Source organism: Camelus bactrianus, chromosome 29 (assembly GCF_048773025.1).
Source record: "Camelus bactrianus isolate YW-2024 breed Bactrian camel chromosome 29, ASM4877302v1, whole genome shotgun sequence".
Classification (NCBI taxonomy): Eukaryota; Metazoa; Chordata; class Mammalia; order Artiodactyla; family Camelidae; genus Camelus; species Camelus bactrianus.
The window spans coordinates 16,359,803-16,381,888 of NC_133567.1; the positions used below are offsets into that span (position 1 = coordinate 16,359,803).

At 34.5% G+C, this 22,086-nt stretch overlaps 1 protein-coding gene across 3 annotated transcripts in view; it reads left to right on the top strand.

Annotated features, from left to right (window-relative positions):
* HNF4G (hepatocyte nuclear factor 4 gamma) overlaps nucleotides 1–22,086 on the top strand; it is a 106,716-nt gene that overhangs the window by 80,625 nt on the left and 4,005 nt on the right. For 2 of the 3 annotated variants that reach the window (XM_074354885.1, XM_074354886.1), the window contains 8 exons: nucleotides 4,943–5,114; nucleotides 8,028–8,122; nucleotides 10,779–10,885; nucleotides 12,451–12,606; nucleotides 15,591–15,678; nucleotides 17,693–17,845; nucleotides 17,969–18,205; nucleotides 19,171–19,293. In XM_074354885.1, coding sequence (XP_074210986.1) covers nucleotides 4,943–5,114; nucleotides 8,028–8,122; nucleotides 10,779–10,885; nucleotides 12,451–12,606; nucleotides 15,591–15,678; nucleotides 17,693–17,845; nucleotides 17,969–18,205; nucleotides 19,171–19,293 — 1,131 coding nt within the window. Of the gene's footprint in view, nucleotides 1–1,702; nucleotides 1,938–4,942; nucleotides 5,115–8,027; nucleotides 8,123–10,778; nucleotides 10,886–12,450; nucleotides 12,607–15,590; nucleotides 15,679–17,692; nucleotides 17,846–17,968; nucleotides 18,206–19,170; nucleotides 19,294–22,086 lie in introns of those variants that run through there. The other variant, XM_074354884.1, reaches the window with a different exon arrangement.

Here is a 22,086-nt window from a genome sequence, read left to right on the forward strand (position 1 = left end):
CATGAAAGCCAGCTCTGATTAACTGCTAGTGGCTACTTGAGGATCTGTGCTGAGATGAATTTAAAGCCCCTTCCACTTTTGAGTGAAGCGCCCTGGTCCATGGTGAGGACACCCACGGGCACAGGATGGAGCAGACCAGTAAAACTATGACAGCCTTGTTCTTCTGAGCTACCTCCACATTTCTTTTAGTGTTTTGCAGTCTTATAAATGAATGGTTTTCTACGTATTTCTTTTCTTCTTTTCCTTCTGTTGAGGAAACTCCCATTGGCGACATACCTGGGCATTGGTTAGCCACTACATTAATGAGAAAGATCGTGGGCTATGCACAATGCACTGTTATGGTTGACACTGGAAACACAGCATGTCTTTGTGCCTCACCACAAATGAGAACCACTTCATTCAAATGAAAACCACTGGATTTTCTTGCTGTCCCCTTGAAAAACTGAGTAACTACAGTTAACTTTCACTAAACAAAAGCAGTCCCTAAAATTTATCCCCCAAATACTATCCTTACAATTAAGAGTGCTACAGAATATGAAGGCAAGAGACCATTCCAATGATCAATATTTAATTTAGTGAATTTAATTTCAATGAATCTGGATGCTAAAATGACTCCCTGCTATTTTCACCATTCTTCACATGGCTTTGAGTTTATTTTAAGAGGCCAGTCTTCCCAGATGAAAAATAGAGTAATTTCTAAGATACCATAGTCACAAGGTTTATGGTATTAAGAAACTGAATAAGAAATATTACTTGGCAGTAATCTTTAACAAATGTGGAAAATGAAATTCTGACTTTTTAATGTAAATGTGGCTGGAATTATTTCTTGGAAGAGAAAATCAATAAACATATTCTCAGAAATAAAATATAATCTTTGAATATTATCTTCTAAATGTTCCCCACACTCTAAATGCTCCTTGTCACATGTACACATAAAAGATACAGTGTGCTATATAGATGTTAGATATGAGAAAGTTGATGATGCAAATGTGTAGATCTGCACACGTTAGGGATAATTTTATTTCAGTTTAATGCCTAGAGTATAATTGGCATCAGGAGTAAAAAGAAATGAAACCTTATTCATATAACAATTATTTATCCAATGCCTACAATATACTAGCAACTGTTCTGGTTCTGCCCTTGGGAAGTTTACCAACATGCAAAGGATGGGCTCGTAGGTTAATAGCTGAAGAGAATATGTCACAGGTCATATTAGGGCTATGCCCAGGCTTCTACCGAAATGTATCATAAATCCCTGTCATTCCCAACTTGCTTTACCCCAGCATAAACCAAGTTAGCTTTATTGTACAGATAAGAAAACTTGAAATTATTAAGTGCTCATGTTAAGTGTTAACTTACAGTCTTGACTTACCAAATCTATAACAGTAAAGCAAGTCCCACATTTTAGAACATGTGGCATGTGATTTCAGCCACTCAAATGGGATAAATCATGCTATAATTACAGTTTACAAGCCGGAGATATTCTCTTTTCAATGTTTAATCCTCTTAATGACATTATTTATTTTTTACTGGAAACCAATTTAGGAAATCATGTTAGTCCACTAAGCACTTCAGATAAGGTGATTCCACGAAGCATTCCAACATTATCACAAGGAATTGCTTTCGCATGCCATAAAAGAAAAAGAAATAAGCAGAATATGGCCTGCTGAAGGAGTTTACAGTTTTACAGCCCCTCCCACTGCAGCACATAAGTCACTCAGTTACAGTTAACTTTGGATTATCCCTCCCAGATTGAAAGCCAGACAGCCATCACGCACTCTGGGCCCGTGGTGCCATTTTTATGTGTGTTTCTAAATCAATGATGAGGGTATCGGAACCAATGCTGGACATGGACATGGCAAATTACAGTGAAGTTTTGGACCCAACTTACACGACTCTGGAGTTTGAAACTATGCAGATTCTATATAATTCAAACGGTGAGTTCTCATCTGCTCGTAGATAAAAAGAAAAGTTAAGTATAATGAGGGAAGTAAAACTGAGCCTCCCAGGTGGTAGCTCCGTGTTTTATTGCTGGAGTATTCAGGGCTTGCTTTTTAAGGCCACAAATCTGAGGCTTTTGTACTTCATCACAAAATTTAAATTAACAATGCTATGGCTATTTTATGTTTGAGGCAGAAAAAGCTTAGTTATGCGCAATAAAGTCACCTCCGAATTCTGTCATGGGCCAGTTAGGTAAAAAGAGTAGTTTCAGCAGTTATTTTATTTACTGTAAATCACAGTAATAAGTAATATTGGCAGGTTGGCTGTAAAGTATATTTTCTATGCAACATTTAAAATGACATATGGAGAAGTTTCTGTAGAACACTGCAGAGTTTTACTGGATGCCTCTTTTCATTATTCCAGTTCTCAATTGCTGCTGCTGAGAAACTATTTAAAATTCTATCAAGTTTTTGCACTGAACACAAATATGAAAAGAAATGAAGGTTTATATTGTAACCACACTTGACAAGCTAATGTTTAGCCTCACAAAGCTCTTGGTATTGTAACATTTTAACTAAATAAGACATGACTTGTTTAGGGCTCATGTCTTTATAGAATACAGTCACTGTTGAGTTTGAATTTAGATTTTTTTTTCAAGTAAAAGTCTTGTCCAAGATCAGTAATAGTTGTTAGAACTCCTGAAATCTACTAATTCTGTATACTTTGGAAAATGTGTGTGTGTGTGTGTGTTGGGGACTGAGAATGTATCATGCACTCAGGATATCTTAATGTTCTACTATGCTGTACAATTTCAGTGACTGTCATAGCTGTTATGTTTACAATAAACAATAATAACTTATTAGTGGGAAGGTCTCTAAAACTTTTCAGAAGATGAATTCTGAAATTTTAGCACAAAAGAGTTAAAATGAATTTGTAGTGCGACCACTAGGAAGTCACTATTTTGAATCCTTATGTGTAGACTTGACTAAAAGGTTTTAATAGAGTATTTACCTCAATAGAGTCATACATTTTTTAAAGACTATAGATGACTAAATAGTAGGGACAGATTTACCATAAATATTTACCAAAACAATTGACTTGTATGGCTCCTTCCAAAGTGTTGTCTATCTTGTTTTCTTGTAATAACGTGTAAGTTTCTTGTTAATAATATGTAACTATGACAGTAAACTGGAAACAAGAGTTGATTTTTTTTTTTTTTTTGGTATTTCCATTTAATCTTCCAAAACACAATCAATCTTTAACGCTTCTAACTGCCATATATCTAATATCTCTTCTGTTTGTGTTACCAAAAGAAAAATTCCTAGCATTTAAATTCTATACTGTCACATGATTAGCCTCAAGCATATCCTCATTAAAGATTTTTTAACTTCATGAAATTACATATGACAATATTTGTCAGCTCAAAAGTATTTGTAAGTAGAATATATCTTTTGTCACAGAATGTAATTGGGACATGATAGTCTTTGATTTTATCTTTCATTATATTGAAAATATAACAATGAATTTTTATCATATTTATATTACTATACAATTATGATGAATTTAAGTTTATAGTGTATTACTTTATATGTTTGATATCTTTTGAGTACATGGAGATTTTTAAATATGTAGTAAACAATATTAACTAATTTAAGAAATATTTAAGTAAAAATATCTATGTTGATTTCTTTAAGCCTCTTCTTCAAAACTATTAGTGCCTACTTTATGCTAGGCATAGTTCTTAGAGCAGGAAGGCAGAGGGTGACTAAGACAGATGAATCCTCTGACATCACAAAGTTTATTTTCTGTGGGGAAAGATGAGTAATAAATGAGCAAAACGAAGGATAATGTAATTTCAGACAACAAAATGGTTATTTTGAAATATAAGCAAGGTTCTAGGTTCTACTTGAAGGGCAGATGGGAGGTGACTTAGATGTGCGTTTTGAGTATGTTTTGCATAAAATGTGGGATGTGAGAAGAATCCGGATAGCCAGCTTGAAGAAATTCTTGAGGAAGCGCTTTCTTTCCAGGCAGAAGGAACAGCAAATGTAAAGGCTCTGAAATGGGAACAGACTTCAAGGGAAAAAGAAAAAATAAAAGAGGCAACATTACTGGAGAATAGTGCACAGGATGAAACTAGTACCAGATAAAGGGAACAGAGCAGTGGGGGTCGGGGGGAGGGACTTCACTCAGGGCTCTACAGTTGTCAGCTTTATTTTGTATCTAAGGGTTGGATGCAGAAAGTCAATATGGTGTGAATTTCTTATGCCAAGAGTACTTTGGGGTCTTAGGTAATAAGCAGTAGAGAAACAAGGGTGGAAGTAGAGAAATTAGATAGGAAGCTAGTACAATAATCCAGGGGAAAGATTATGGTTGCTTGAATAGGGGTGGCCATGATGAAAGGGTGAAAAGTTGTGGGTTTGATATGTATTTTAAGTATTAATTTATTACTGGATTGGAATATGAGCAATGAAGGAGAGAATTCAGGGAAGTTTCCCAGATTATTTGCCGTAGGTACCAGACGGTACCATTGACTGACTAGGGATGATTAAAGGAAGCACATGTTCTAGGGGAAAAAAAAAATCAGAGTTCTATTTTTGATACTGTAATTTGCAATTCTTATTAAACTCCAAAGTGAAGTTGTTAAATAGGAATTTGGGCATTTCAGACTAATACCCATGGGAGGCATCAGGACTAGGAATAAAATTGGGGGATATTTTCATCATACAGATGATGTTTAATGTCATGGGACTAGATGAGGTTCCCTTGGCAATGAGTGTCGTTGGGGGACTGAGCCCTATGGTATCCCAAAGTTTAATCGTCAGAAATGTGAGTGGGGAGATTGGGATGGAGACTGACAGAAGCAGCCAGTGGTTCAAAGGAGAGCACTGGTATGGGGCTTCCAAGAAGCCAAGGAATGGACTATTTCCAGCCTATGAGTGATTTATACAGGAAATACTGAGTACTAACTGGCACTCAATTCATTCTCTTTCTTTAACAGATAGTTCTGTCCCGGAGACGACGAGTATGAATACCGCAGATAATGGGGTCAATTGTCTGTGTGCCATATGTGGGGACAGGGCTACGGGAAAGCACTATGGAGCCTCGAGCTGTGACGGGTGCAAGGGCTTCTTCAGACGCAGCATTCGCAAGAGTCACGTCTATTCCTGCAGGTACCTGACATGCTCCTTGTAGGAAGGTTACCTTGAGAGGTGTTTCAGAGTGGCATTCATGAAGCAAGGGAATAAAACTCAAAGCTTTCATAGTTCTGTAACTGTAAGGACAAAATATATAAACTTCATTAAAAGTGAAGGTGGGTATGTATGCAGATGCATTCACACAGGTGGTTCTTTTTATGAAACATCCTAGACTTACAACACGTGCATAAAAAAAATCCATGTACTTATCACCCAGCTTAAACCAATACAGTTGAAGCCTCTGGCGGACACCTCGCCCATCACCTTTTCTTCCTCCCCTTTCTCCCAGAGGTAACTACCGTCTGAAATGTGGTGTTTGTCTTTTCCTTATTTTTATTGTTTCATCATGTGTTCATATACCAATAGACATTTTAAAATCAGTATTTAAATGGTTTCACAATGCATGTATTTTTACTGCTTATCTTTTTAGCATCACATCCGGAGTCCTAAAATTATAAAGGTGCAGATAATTTTTGTAGCTTGTTGATGTTAATGAATAGAATAAAATTTTCAGTTCTAAAATTTTAAATGTGATTCTCATGCTGCAGTTTTGCTGTTGAATTTTTTTGGTCTAAAACTTATTTTAACTATATGGTATGTGTCACATGTTTCTAGTAGGCTTTTAAAAAATAATATCTAGTCAACATTATAGCACAATGTAGGATTACATAGTTCACCTTGAGTATTCAGAATGACAAGTTCTTGCATGCAGGTTACATCTGTGTTAAATATGGGCTATTAAAAATGACTGATTTTTGCAGAAAAACATCTGTGCTCGCTCTGTCTCTGAAAGTCACGCATAGAATTGTTAAGGTGTTTTAGGAGGAAGTTGGATGTTTGGGAAGAAGTTAACTCTCTCACAATGTGATGCCATTTGACTTCTAGGGCTGTGGGAAAAGTTAATATAAAACTCCCAAATATCTAACTAGTATCCTCTAGTAATTTTTCTAGGAGAGCTTAAAGTAGGTTAAAAAATGTAAATCATCCACTTTAAAACCTTCTTGGTAAACAAAAAAGAGTGTATTCTTGCTTTTCTTTTACAGCCCAACTGAAGAGGTTATAAAGTAGATCAAGTAGATTTTCATCAAACACGTTTTCTTTGATTCCATTAAATACTGAGTGCTTCCAAAAGATTAATAATTAAATACAAAATAACATGAAAACAATATTTCTTACAATGTTTTAAGTCATGTGTTCTGTTCAAGGTGAAATACACATGCATATAAAATGGCCATCCAAGCAACTAAATCCAACAACAACTTTCAAATAAGAGTCAGGGAATGTCAGCACACAGAGCTCTCAAGATTTCCCCTCTTCCTGTGTAGGGAAAAGTGGGAAAGAGATGTTCCCATAGCAACTTATGGAAATTTAAAAAAATATTCCAACAACATGTATGGCTTTACTCTTACCACCTTCCCAGCATCAATACTTCTGCCAATTTAGCCGCCTTTACACATTTTGGTGTTAAGCAAATGCTATGATTTTCCATTTGGACAATATTATATTGATGTAAGTTGAGGGCCATAAAGTCTTTTTAAGCTCAGGTTTTTGCTGGTCTCAGAGTCTTTTAAGTACACTCACATAACAACCTGTGATGGTAAGTCCTCCCTATTCTGTAACTGTAAGGTAACTTGGGATGTTAAATAATATTCCCAGGTTCTATGGACAGCGAATGGTGGCCCTGGGAATAAAGCTCAGGTTTAATTCCAGAGGCTGTATTCTTTTCTTTAATGTACAGTTTAGTTTTCAGTATGTTCGTAGAGTTGTGCAAGCATCAGTACAACCAATTTAGAACATAGCATCATCCTACAGGGACCTCTTAATACCCTTGTGTAGTCATTCTCCATTTCCTGTAGCTCCCTGCCCACCAATGTAGGGGAACTGTTTGTTTCTGTAGATTTGCCTCTTTCACACATTTGATGTATATGAAATTGTACAATAAGTGACCTTTTGCATCTGACTTCTTTCACTTAGATTAGTGTTTTCTAGGTTTATACATATTGTAGCATGTGTCAGCACTTCATTCTTGTTTATTGCCAAATAATAATATTACGTTGTGTAAGTACACCACATTTTGTTTATCTGTTCATCGGCTGATAGGCATGTGTGTTGTCCCCACTTTTTGTCTCTTATGAGCAATGCTGCTGCGGACATTTGTGTACAAGTGTTTGTGTGGACATATGTTTTCATCTCTCTTGGGTATATCCCTAAGTGTGGAGTTGCTGGGTCATATGCTAACTCTTGTTTAACTTTTAGAAGAACTGCCAAACTTTCTTCCTAAGCATCCACATCATTTTGTATTATAACCAACAATATATGAGAGGGCCAATTTTCTCACATCTTTGTCAACATTTGTTTTTGTCTGTTTTTTCTGATTATGGCTGTTGTAGTGGGTGCGAAGAGACCGTACTTTCAAGACTGTGTTCAAATGTCTCTTGATATGTAATTTGGCATTTAGAGTAAACTCCAATTGGATGTGAGGTAAAATGAATAGAGGAATACTTAAGTAGAGAAAAGAATGAAAGTGCAGAGGAGTGAAGTTCTCATAGATTCTCCCTCGCACTGAAACCATTTAGCAGTACACATTAGAATTTATATACCAAAGATTATTAAACTAGGCTTGGCTTTCATGGCTCTTGCTAGAAATGATCATGGATATTGCCCAAAAGTGAGATATCGTTCAGTTTTATTTTATTATAAAGACTGCACAAGAGGTGAGACTTGTTTTTCCATGTACATGCTGATCATGAAATTGGAAAAGTCGTAGTTTACTGTTCTTATACATTCTTTCTATTGATCCAAATTTGACCATACTTTAAAAAATCTATTTGCTTTTTTTGATACATAATAATTTTCTGCAAACTAACATATCTTTGTTTGATATTATAGGTTCAATCGGCAATGTGTTGTTGACAAAGACAAAAGGAATCAATGTAGATACTGTCGATTAAGAAAGTGCTTTAGAGCAGGAATGAAAAAAGAAGGTAATAATATACAATATAATGATGATTAATATTATCGATGAAAAGTGTCACACACATATATTATCATTTAATCACAATAATCTTTACATGAGTTCTGATCTTCCTCAATGAAGAACCTACAGTTCCTTGAGTTTAAGAATTTGTTCATATACATACTCAGCTCATAAGTGGTGGAGACAGTCTTTATTTGGTGATGGTCTGATTTTACACTGTTCTGTCCACTAGTGTGTTATCTCTGGCAACAAAATTATTGTCTAAACAACACTCCAGTGTCTTGTTCAAAAGATAAGTGGTGAAATATATTAAAATAGGATGCAATTATAAATGTATTTTAAATCATTTTTATTCTCAACAACAACTGAGTATCTTTATAGATTTCATAAACATTAAACTGAACGTTGACTTTTCATGCATTCATTTATTTATTTAACAAATTTATTGAGCACTGCTGCTTTCCAAACACTGTTCTGGGTGCCAAGGTTTCAGTAGTGAACAAAATAGTCAAAATCGTCCCCTCTCAGGGTGCTTATATTCTATTCAAGGACAGAGACAATAGACTAGATACTGCATTTTAATGGGCACTAATTTCATTTTGAACATAATTCAATAATCTGGTTATATTATACTCCATTCTAACTATGGTTAATTTTGCAACAAATGTGTTTAGCACATTTAAAGTTTGGCAGGGAATGGCTGCTATGAGATTTTGTGCTTAATGAGTTTTGCCACATGCTTAGGCCTATCACGTACAAAGAGATACTTTTCAGGACGATTTCACACACCACTGAAAAATTAAATTAAATCTAATAACTATGCTACAGACATGTAAAGAATATCAAACCTATCTTAAACATAGTTTTTTTCCTATGTCACTCAATATATTCAAGAGACAAAAATTTCCTGTTTCATTCGGGTGCTGGTCTCAAAGTGAAGGCAGATTAAAGTTCAAAAATTTAAAGGAGAAACACTTTTTCATTTCAAAATAACTTATTTCCAGTGGCATGTTTGGTAGCTTATGGGATTAATTACATACTTTGTCAGTCATCTCCATCCGTTTCTACTTGAACCCCTGCTTCACTCCTACAAAAGTACAGGCGAGTCTCAATTCTGTGTTTCCTTTAAGAATTTTGCAATTTGTTAAATAAAATTATTTTCAAAAGTAGTGAAATTATGTTTTGAACTGTTCATAGAATAATGCATTAATTTTTCCTAAATAGATTAGGAAGGAACTTCGAGCTTTCAAAGCAGATATATTTCTCTTATTTATAGTAATAGCATAATACTAAGGTTAGACGGAAACACATATAAATATGGTTTTATGATAGCTGCAAGAAGATTACAAATGTTTACAATATCTTTTAGTATTTTTCTAAAGATTGATCAGGTAAATAAAATTCATAAAAGTATAGCTTACATTTTAATTTTTTATATCCACATTTACACTTCCAAATGAGTCAACTTAGGCTGAAAATCAATGACAATATTTTTTTAAAAAGAGGAGGGGAGTAATCTACCAGTAAATATGAGTTCAAAGTAAAATATTAATGGTTCACTCCAACTAAAGATTACTCACTCTTAAAAGCAAGGAGTCTGGTATTTTCTTTTTCAAATTAACGGAGTTGATATTTAATAGTAAGTTTTGGTTAGGTAGTAGATTTTGACATACAAATTGGTGAATTTCTTTAATAAAAGAATAATTACAAAAAAAATTCTGACAGTTTTGTGTTTTCAGCAGAATTGGGTAGAGCATTAATGCAAATAACTTTGTTTTCTTTCTTTATGGTTAAGAGAAGATCATTTTACCTTTTATGTTTTGAAATCCAACTTTGACATCCAACTTACATTATTCTTTATATAGCAAATATTCAAATTCATACTCCCCTCTCACTCTTTCTTATATTTAAAATTTTAGTTTTCAATAAAAAATTGGGGGCTGCACATTGTTCTTTCTTCCTTCTGAAAGAAGCAGATCTACCTCTTTCTTAGAAGACTTTTATGTAGTACATAATATTTCTTCATTGTTCCAAAATGCTGATTTTCCAGTCTCAGCCTTCTAAAGAGAGACCCCTACACGCTGCAAGTTTTGTTTTATTGTTTATAAACTGTCCCGAGAACACTGTTTCACAACAGATCATAAGATTGCAATCCTAAAATCATCTCAACTAAAATAAATTTACTTTCCATTTTTGCTAGTGTTTTAGAGGAAAAAGAAAAATGGGAGTTTCAAAATGTGTGACTCATATTTTCTGACCGTGAATACACTCTTATCTTTGACCTGGTCATTCTCACAGGCGATACCCTTCCTCTAGTTATCTTACAGTTTTATTAACTTTGAGAGAATGGAAAACCATCCTATTAAAAATACAGCATGGCTGAACTGGCTGACCCAACACTTTATAACATGCATGCCATCATGAAGTCCCAAAAGGCAATATTTTATGAGCTCTAGTGACAAGCCTGGCTCTTTCTACTTTCAAAAGTGGTACAGAATGAAAAATATCTTCAGTCCTACTTTTCTCCCTGCCTATACCCCCCTCCCAAGTTGTTTTAGAAATATCCCTTCTCTCTTTTTATACTATTTTTTTTATTTCAAACTGTATATTCTGACATATATTGAAGAGAACTGACCAACAAATACTGCGATTTTTCTCCCCAGCTGTGCAAAATGAACGTGATAGAATAAGTACCAGAAGAAGCACATTCGACGGCAGCAACATTCCCTCCATTAACACACTGGCACAGGCGGAAGTTCGTTCTCACCAGGTACTGCTGCCCCAGGGTCCAGCCCTGTTTATTAGACTCAAATGTTTATTTAGGCATAATGCAAAAATGATTTAAGTTCATTCAAATGCACTCGTTACTCTAATTCATTACTCTGTTCAAATTCAAGAGTTTTACTTTTGGAAATATTTCTGGACTGTTGACTTAATTTTGACTCTTCCTGGACAAGTTCCTGTTTTTTAGATAGAAAAATGATAAATGATGCATTTCAGTCTCAGATTGTTAAAGGAAAAGTGTGTTTACAAGGTTGAGTTAAAATCCTTAATGTGTAACACAGCTCTCTGTGGGCAGCATCTTGTTGTGTTGGTCAGATCTGTAAAGGCAGTTACCACAGCTTTGAGGGTGTTAGTTGAGATCTATTGTCAGAGACTTCTTCCTTGAAAATGACTTCTAGACTCAGGAACTCACCTTGGCACCTGCTTGGGAAACAGGTATTTAAGGGAAGAGCTAGAATTTGGAAAACACATGAGAAAGCTGATTATTTTAAATTTCTAGGGTGAGAATATCAGTTCTAAAGTCAAAAAATATATATAGGTGATCAGTTATATAAATAAAAGTAAATCTCTTAAGAATAAAATAAAGAAAACTTCGGAAGAAAGTTTATTTTGGCGGTGCCCCTATTAGAAATGTTAATGATAATTTTTCCATTATAAAGCAAATTATGAAATAGCTAACTATTAATCAGGTCCTATAATGAGTCAGTGCAACTACTTTCGTTTTTGATAACACAGGGGTAATATGATGAGGTTAACATCAGCATTATCATCATCGTTACTTGAAGATTACTTGATGGTCCTATAAAGTATTTGGAGAATGGCCTCAAAGGAGCTGTGAGGAAATACACACACACAACAGGAAGACACGGACACACATACACATGTTCAACAATTAAGTTCATAAGAACTGTTAGAAAGTGATTTTTTTCAGCAGAGGAGCATTTGAACACAACTTATATTTTAGACAGTTCAAAATTTTCTGTCATTTTAAAGCTTTATACTTTAAGGTTTTCAAGGTGCTTAGTCAAAGATTGGTGTCTTAACTTTGGGTGGGCTTCCGTGGAATGCAGCAACAGCAATCGTCTGGCTTCTCCTCCAAATCTCTTCCCCTTTGTTTGGTAAACTTAATCCGATGGAAACTTTTCTTCATAGACTACAACAAATTAAAGATGGACTTTCTTAATGGAACTATCACCTTTTAACTAAAAATAAAATCACACAGCGTATTTCATGTGGATACTAAATCTCTCTTTGTATAGTCTTTTTGAATTACAAACCTCTCCAAAAGTGGTGGTACCTTCTTTTACAGATTTGGCCAATAAAATAAGATACTGCTCCCAGACTAGGGTACTAGGCAGTGAAGGTTCTTAATCTCACTTGTACTAATAGGTATTTTATTTCTCAATTTTAAAATGTTCAGTACATTTCAGGATACCATGACGACAGTGCCACCTTCAATGGTGTTTACTTGTTGCAGTCACAGAAAAAAAGAGAAGTATTACTCCTACTATTTTAAATAATAAATTAATATAATGCTCTTCTTGATGCCAGATCTCAGTCTCAAGCCCTGGTGCAAGCACTGACATAAATGTTAAGAAAATTGCCAGTGTTGGTGATGTCTGTGAATCCATGAAACAGCAGCTCCTGGTGTTGGTGGAATGGGCTAAATACATTCCTGCCTTTTGTGAGTTACCGCTAGATGATCAGGTATCGTTTAAAGAAATTCTGAATGCTTGCAAAAAAAAAAAAAAATGGTTTTTGAACTTGGCTAAGTTTTTGTGTTCTTTGAATGACATTTGTAGTAGATTTACTACATTTGGCAGCGGTTAAATTACCTTATGAGAAAAAGATTGGTTTTCTTGTTCATTCATCTTGTTCTGTGAAGAGGCAGACTGTTTAAATTCTACTTTAGAGGTCTTAACAAATGTTATCGATTGGATGAGAGTTGATCAAGCCAATGTTTTTCCCTCTTGGAGTTTAGAAAGGTTAAGTAAGGGAGAAAGCAGGTAACTGTCATTGTGAGACAAAGTATTAGAAGAGTAAACATCTGGGAAGCAAATGGTAAACCACTGTGTCTTGGTGTTTACTGAAGGTGCGTATAAAATTCCTCAGAAATACCAGGCCACTTCTAGACAGAAACCACACAAGGGTGTGTTGATATCTTTGTATGCGCTTTTATGCAATTAACATATAAAATTTTGCCTTTCATGTTGTCAATTTTATTCTAGCATTTACTATATAAAAATTATAGATCTGGTTAAAAAAAAAAAGTCTGTAGACTTGTACTCTGAAACCTACAGAAAATACAGAGAATTCAAATACAGTGATCTTTTTCTAATATGTATATATATTCATATTTTGTCATGTGTACATTAAGATATTTTAATCAATAGCTAAAAATTATAATTTTCTAATTAGACTATAAAGATTAGATTATTAGTTTCAGAACCATTTTAACTCTTCTAGATAGATATATTTTGAGGACGTGAATAATTTGGTAACTTCCAGTTTCCCCCAGACTGAACAAAGCATGGTATGTAATATAACCAGTGTATATTTTTACACCTTCTGACCAGTGCTCTTCATCATCGATACACAAAAACAAAGAAACAATCAAAGGGAAAGGGGCATGATTATTTAAAAATAAAAGAAGGGCAAAATATTTACACAACCAGAAAATAAAAGTGATCACAGGAAGTTAGCAGTTATATTTCTAGGAGAGCATTTCACCTGGTGACAAAAAGAAAACGCTGTGAAATCTGAAATCATTCTTAAAATGTTCTGTAACTCCCTTCCTGGTGTGAGTCATGGTTATTGACATATCGTAAAGATAGCTTGGCTCAGAAGGTTATTTCAGAGTGAATAATGCTAAATTGCTAAAACCTACTTGTCTCACCCCAAGCCATATAAGGAGGGTGATGTTATTTATCAGCTTTATATTTTTATTATCACTCTTTGAAAGTTGCTGACACGTATGAAGACAATGATTTAAAAATTGGGAAATTGAAATCCAGTAACTTGTCAATGTTTTTTATTTATTAACTGACACTTCAATATTAACAGTTTAACACTGATAGCCATGGATTGGTGACTGTCTATTATAGGTAAGTCATTAGGGAATTAGTTTTCACTTGCATTATATATTACATTATTTTTTTCAATGCTCTCAGAAACTCTGTGGCATAAATTTTATAATCTCCACTTAACAATTGTAAAAACTGAGCCATAGATCACTTAAATTCACTTAGTAAATTCATCAAACAAATATTTATTAGGACTATTATTCAGTTTTAGGAACTATGAGTATTTGGCAGTAAAAATACAGATTACATCACTATCCTTGTAAAGTTTGCACTGTACTTGGGAGACACAGGCAATAAAAATGTACAGATTATGAGTAAGTTAATTCTAGGTGGGGATACGTTCTATAAAATGAAATGGGATGAGTTGTTAGAGAATGACTGGGGGTGGAGTGGTAACAGATACTTTAAACTGGGGACCAGAAAAGATTTTTCCTGAGACCTAAGTGGCAAGAGGCCAAGCTTGTCAAGATCTGAAGAGAAAGCATTCTGGGTGCAGGGACAGCACGTTCAAAGGCTCTGAGACAAGCAGGCATCATGTGCTTGGAGAAAAGTGAGCCAAGGATGTTGCAAGATGGAACCAGAGACGTGGGCGGGGAGCGCAAAGCATTGAGCCATCACCTCATCTGAGCCCACAGTCAAGGTGTTTAGATTTCATTCGAAGGCCATCTTAACCCTCACCCTAAGAAACCAGTGAAGAGCTTTTTGCAAAGGAGTGATATGAACTGATTATTATTTTACAAATGTCATCTTAGAAGCTCTGTCAAGGAGGACTTAGAATGGAGGAACTAGAAAGGAAGCAGGAATACCTATTAGCTCTTTGGAAAGCCAGGTGAAGAATGGCCAAGGCTTGCACTGAGGCGGCAGCAATGGAGAAGCAATGTTAGGACTTGCTTGGATGCTGGTGCCGTTTACTAAGATGATGATGATGTTGGAGAAGCATCACTCTGATGTGTTAAACTTGAAGTGCCTCCTATTCTTCCTACTGGTGATGTTCAGCAGGCAGTTGAGCTCATTTGAGAGCTTAGTGCAGAGTTAAAGTTTCAATCTAGAGAGTGTCAGATTCCTCTTCCCTCATTCACTGTATCGCAAGTCTTCGCTTTGTTTTAGTTTATTTAGTTTACTATGTGTAAGAGATCGTGTTTTACATACAGTTTCTCATCGAGTCCTCGTGACTTCACTTTGAGATTTTTATCACTATCTCCCTCGGATAGATGAAAACAAATGAGTCCCAAACATACTGGTTAACTAACCCAGGCTTAAACAGGTAGTAAGTGGGCCAAGCCAGAATTAGAACTCTGATTTGTTTGACTGTATTTCATTCCCAAACATCATTCACTCCCAAACACTTAACTGTTGTTTTTGTTCATTTGTTGGTTTTGCTGCTATTTGTATTGACTTGTCAGTTTTTGAAATTTTGAAAAATAAAACTCTGTTGACATGCTAAAATAGAAAAATAGAAGGCTTAATGATGGCAAAAATCTATGAATATTACACTCTTTAAAAAGAGTCTTAGGCTTAATGAACACTAAGTTAATCATACTCATATTATACAATCTTTTAATCATTATATTTTATAATTAATTGTTAAACTTGGAATTTTTCATTAAGGTGGCGCTGTTGAGAGCTCACGCAGGGGAACATTTACTGCTTGGAGCTACAAAGAGATCCATGGTATATAAAGATATTTTGCTTTTGGGTAAGTTTTTTTTTTTTTAATTTGAGAAAAAATTATGCATGCTTTAGCCTTCCATGGTGTCTGGTCTATATGTATCAAGCATTCATAGACACTGTCAGAGAGTGCTGTCATTTCAAAAATTGATTTCATTGGTCAGGTCCTCACTCAGGCTCTATTTTTTCTTGCTTTTATTGCAAGGAAGTTCAGAGTGCATTAAGATATAAAAATAAAAAAATAGACGTTGCTCAATAGAATTAATATTGGGGTATGTTTAAATCATATCAGGACAAAGAATGATTTGTGTCACCATCTGATGGAGTCCCAGTGGTGTTTCATACACCCTCAATGTCTACTTAAAAATTGTAGTGTGTATTATTTTATACTCTTTTAAGGAACATGTTTATCTCCTGTGATATCATTGCCCACGATATGCTACAAAATTGCAAGTTAAAAAAAATTTTGGTGACACTGCCTGAGAAATTCTGATAGTTAATGAGCAGTGCTGACACAGGGAACAGTAAGATGGCAGGTGGAATGGAGGGGCAGACGGGATAAGACACAGAAGAAACACTTGTGTCTCCATGAAGTGCTCCAATCCTCCACTTTATTTATAAAATTAGCTTTCCTGTGAGAGAATTGAGATTCCTCTAATGCTTATTAGCTCTGCCTCCCTCTGGCTATGTAAAATAATGACTAAATTGTCCATTCTATTTTTGTGATAGATATTTTATCCCACAATATAAATAAATTGAACGTAATATCACAATATTTATTGAGGGCTTACTCTGTAAGACGCATTGCTTTAAGTGCTTGACATGTATCTACACACAATCTCATTTAATCCTCACAATAACCCTAAGGAATGGGTACTAATATTTTCAGCCTATTTTGCAGTGGAATAAATGAAGGCAGAAAAAGTTCACCTAAGGTCACAAAGTAAGTAAGGGATAGAGCCAGGATTCTAAACCACGTAACGTGACTGCAGAGACTGAGATTTTAAGTTCTATTAAACACACTCTTGTATTTTTAGGACCGCTACAATACTGTTCTCCTTGTAAATCTGAATACAATATACATAGAAAACAAAATGTGTTTACCACATAGTTCTAAATCCTTTTACCCTAAATAATTAGGTAATTTAACTTTTCATAAGCAGAGGCGGGGCTATAATTTTTTTAATACATTCACACATGTTGTTATACTGAAGATTATCTTTGCCTGCAGTGAAAGAACTCAGAATATTCTGCTTTTCATAAAACCAGAAAATAAAAATTTAGCTATTATTTTAGGGCTATAATAAGCTTCCAATTTTCCAATATTTTAGAAGCTGTAATAAAATACTCATCATATTGTAGCCAGAGAATTTCTAAGGTAGAATGGTCTTTAGGGATTTAGTGGTCCAGCTTTCTGTCCGATTTCTGAACTCCCTTGAATTCATCTCTGTAAAGTGATCATTGCATCTCTACTTAAAGAAATCCAGGAAGAGAGAATTTACTACTTAATGAGACAACTCATGAGAATACATGTGCTAATTTTTAATAATTGTCTGTTTAGACTTGTTAGAATTGTGTCTCAATGGTTGTTAACCTATATACACCTAGACCACTAAAGGAATGCTGTTTTTAATTTACCATAAGCAAGAAAGATTCTTTAGGTTTTGTATTATGCTCATTAATGAGTAAGACACTGACAAATAACTGACATAGTGGAAAGCTAATCATTATATCTTGTTTCTCCCCTGTCAATTATTAGCTTGCTATTAGTCTGTACTTTAGCTTTATCACTAGTGACCCAGGCTGTTAAAATGCATGTGATCGCATTATCAACGTTATTGATCCTTTAAGTGTTCTTAAGTTTTTCTAACACAAGTAGCAATGTTATTGAGAAAGGAAGTACTAATTCCTATTTCTTCAAGGGAAAATCATTTAAAACGTTGGTTTGTAGTAATTTAAACAAAATTGTAATTTTTTTGTGTATGTATGCAGAAGTGATTATGATTTTTTTAAATTTTTAATTAAAAAAATGTTTTATCTAGGAAACAACTACGTTATTCACCGCAACAGCTGTGAAGTCGAGATCAGCCGTGTGGCCAACCGGGTTCTAGATGAGCTGGTCCGACCATTTCAAGAAATTCAGATTGATGACAATGAATATGCTTGTTTGAAGGCAATTGTATTTTTTGATCCAGGTTTGTTTCCAAAGTTCCACTAAAAATAATTATAACTAAAATGAAACTACCTTTTTAATATTAGAGTCTTTCACACTCTAGTAAGAGTAAGTATTTAGATTGCCCTTTTTATTCCTTTATTAGACGCGAAAGGGCTAAGTGACCCTGGGAAGATTAAAAACATGCGGTTCCAAGTGCAGCTAAGTTTGGAGGACTACATCAACGACCGGCAGTACGACTCCAGGGGCAGGTTTGGGGAGCTGCTTCTGCTCCTGCCCACGCTGCAAAGCATCACTTGGCAAATGATTGAGCAAATACAATTTGTTAAGCTTTTTGGGATGGTTAAAATTGACAACCTACTTCAGGAAATGCTACTGGGTGGTGAGTACATTTAAGAATTTCTATTTTATTTACTAGCATCACACTACAGAACTTTAGAACAAGTTTGACCTGTTTAAATTTTGTCCTTGACAAAATGAACTCAATTTTTTACATTTAGAAAGTCTGCAAAACAAACCCACTAAATGGAAACAAAAATACTGCAACATATTCAAACATCCGTTCTTACTAGCTTCCACCATCTTTACTCTACCTGGTCCCTCTTACCTCAAGTTTTAGATCCTTCCAAATATGGTAAATTGAAATATATTTTCTATTTTTAGTACTTCTTGGAGTATATTACATTTTCCTATGCTTTTTTTCTCCTCTAAAAGCTCAAGGATGTCGGAATTGCAACATAACCAAAACATATATACAGCAAATGCCTTAAAAATAAACACTCTGCTCCTGAAATAATTAATTGACACAACACAATGAAAAGGGAAAAATGAGATTTCATTGCTGCAGTAGCTGTCAGGAATAACCTAAGAAATCATTTATTTTGCTTTCTGATCTAGATTAAATTTCCCTGTAAAATCGCTTTATTTTAGTTTAGTTTAGTTTTACTTTTCGTTTTCTAGTGCTTAATGCGTTTTTCTAATGATATCTTTCTGAAATAAAAGTTGTTTATGCTATTAGGGTGATCCCAAATACTATAAACCTGAGGTAAGTGATTCTTGGAATTGCCTTAACAACAGGCAGCAAACCTAATGATTCCAGGAAACCACAGAGAAGGTCCATTATTAATAGACAACATAATATGATACAACATTAATCTAGCCCATGTACAGTGAAAGCTGACATTGTCTTTAATATGGCAGTGGCTCTATTAATATATTTTTGAATTCCCAAAAAGCACTTTACAAAAATAGCAATATTCAAGCTGTCAATCAAAACACTTGTTCCAAGGTAGACTCGCTGTTCCTGATTAAATATCACTAACACGAGCATCTTTTTATCTTCTGTAGGTACTTCCAGTGATGCTAACCATCTCCATCATCCAATGCACCCACATTTATCTCAAGATCCATTAACTGGACAAACTATACTTTTGGGTCCCATGTCAACACTGGTTCATACAGACCAAATCTGTAAGTATTTGGACTACTTTTGAATAATAATATTTCTTAAACTTAATTACCTGAGGAAAAGTGAAATTTGGGGAAAGCGTCTGTTAGTAGTCAGAAACTGTAGAAATTGGGTATAATTTCTTCTTAAGACTTAATTGTGGGAGATTGTGATACTTAGCAAATCACTTATTCTTCTTGGAGCTATGAGTACCTGAGTCTTTCAAATTCATAGGTTTGGGAGCACAAAAGATCATACAGGTAGACCTAGTTTTGCCTGGTAGGGCAGGACCAGAAAAATGACTCTGCAAACTGGAACATTTTGGAAATGGAAAGGAATCTTAATTATCAATGGGAAAATTATGATTACTTGTGACCTTTAAATATGTTTATCAATACATTAAGAACTTTTTAAACTATAGGTTATAAATGTATAGGAAAACTAAAAATACAATAATAATTCTAATTTAATTTTTAATTTAGTGTACTAACTTATTTAGTACACTGTAATTTAAAATATTAGAAATGCTGAGAATTAATCTGTTTTATTTCTTTGTAAAAAAGTCTGATGAGTTGTTTGAACAGTGCTTGCGACCTTCTCCTCCAATAACTTATAAGAGGAAGTGAACATGTTTGATGAATTTTCCTCTTCTGGAAGTTTGGGTCAGCTTCCAACCTTTTGTCCTTTGCATTTTCAATGTCCTGAAGTATCTCTGAGAAACCATTTGATGTGACTTTTTTTGCCAGTTTCACTTCCTCTGGGACCTCTTTACCTTTTTCAACACAACTAGTTTCCTCATTTATGTTTACAAGTTTTCCTTCGCTAAGTTCTTGGCTTCATTTTCACGGACTCAAACAATGGCAGTGTCAACATACCCATTGTCAGTTATTCTGTAATTCTACTTATGTTCGATTTGAATTTCATTTCCAGCATTATCATTTTTTTTGTTTCTTCACTGCACATTCACCGCTTTTGGTCGGTTCTCTTTCAGTTGTCCATTTTTGCAAATTTCGTGTGGATTTATCACTGAGAGACAAGGAGGTGACACAACTTCTCACTTTGTTGTCAGTGTGTGAACTGAACGATATATGTCCAGTAACCAATCATGGACAAATTGAAAGACATGATGTGATTGGTCCCTGATCAAAATATACATCTATTATTTAAGTAATTATTTATTTATAGACTGAAGAGTTAGCAGTGAAGTTTGTATTTATATAATACTCACAGGTAATTTGAGTTACCATGCTAACTGAAATTTGAACCATGTTTTCAAAGGACTGGTGCTATTTAACTAAGCTATAATAACTGAAATTGGTGCATATCAGAATTGTCCTTGGTCTCCCTCTAGTTCTTTGGAACTAAAATGATTATATAAATACAGGGATTGGTAGTAGCGAGTCAATCTGATATCACTGAAGATTTAACACAGATTTTATTCTTGTAAGTCACCCCTGAGATTAAAACAAATCTCTATTTGACAAAGCATCTAGAATTAATTGCTTCTAAATTTACACTAATGAATCCCAGATTTACCTTTGATCTGTTGCCTCTAAACACTAAACCAGCTATCTCACCAAGATGCCTTGAGTTATTGTGGTATAATTATTATGCATACCAATATTTCCTATTGAATTTACAATAGCCCTTAATAACTAGTTACAATGTTGTTTTACCCAAATGTTCAGTGCAATGTGACAACAATGTAGTGAGTACCATCTGACTGTTACCTAGTGGTAGGGAGAGTAAAAGCCACAGAAATGCATGCTTACCACTGCTGTCCTTTAGAGACACACACTGAGCAGTTCTGTGTGTAAACTGTCTGAAACACAAAGTTCTTTGAGTACATGACCAACACAGAAATGTTGGAAAAAATACAAACGATGTATAGTACAGCACACTTAATATGGGCCCCAATGTACTCGAAAGACATTAATTTGGAATCTTTTTTTTTTTTTTCTGTCTTGAAGTATAAGTGATTTACAGTATGTGTAACTTATTAGTTTCAGGTGTATAATAAAGTGATTTAATATTTTTACAGATTATATTCAATTTAAAGTTATTATAAAATATTGGCTATATTCCCTATGTTGTATATTACATCCTTGTATTTTTATTTTATACCCAGTAGTTTTTAACTCTTAACTCCTCTTCCTCATCTTGCCCCTGCTCCTTTTCCCACTGGTAACCACTAGCTTGTTGTCTGTCTCTATGAGTCTGTTTCTGTTTTGTTATATTTATTAATCTGTTTTGTTCTATTGTTTAGATTCCTCATATAAGTGAAAACATACAATGTTTGTCTTTTTCTGTCTGACTTATTTCACTAAGCATAATACTCTCCAGGTCCATCCATGTTGTTGCAAATGGCAAAATTACATCCTTTTTATGGCTGAGTAGTTACATATATATATATATATATATATACACACACACACACACACACAGAGCACATCTTCTTTATCCATTCATCTGTTAATGGACACTTAGGTTGCTTCTATACCTTGGCAACTGTAAATAATGCTGCTAGGAACATTGAGATGATATATCTTTTCAAATTAGTGTTTTTGTTTTCTTCAAATATATACCCAGGGCTGGAATTGCTAGATCATATAGTCGTTCTAGTTTTAATTTTTTGAGGAACCCCTACACTGAGACCATTCCTGCAAAGCAGATGTTACCATTTTCATTTATTTAATAGTCAAAAGCAGAGAAAGGCAAGTCCAATACCATACCAAAGAGTCTATAAAGTCATGTCTCTTAGAGATCAGTTATTCATAAACGTGGAAATAAAACACATTAACATTACATTAAACACT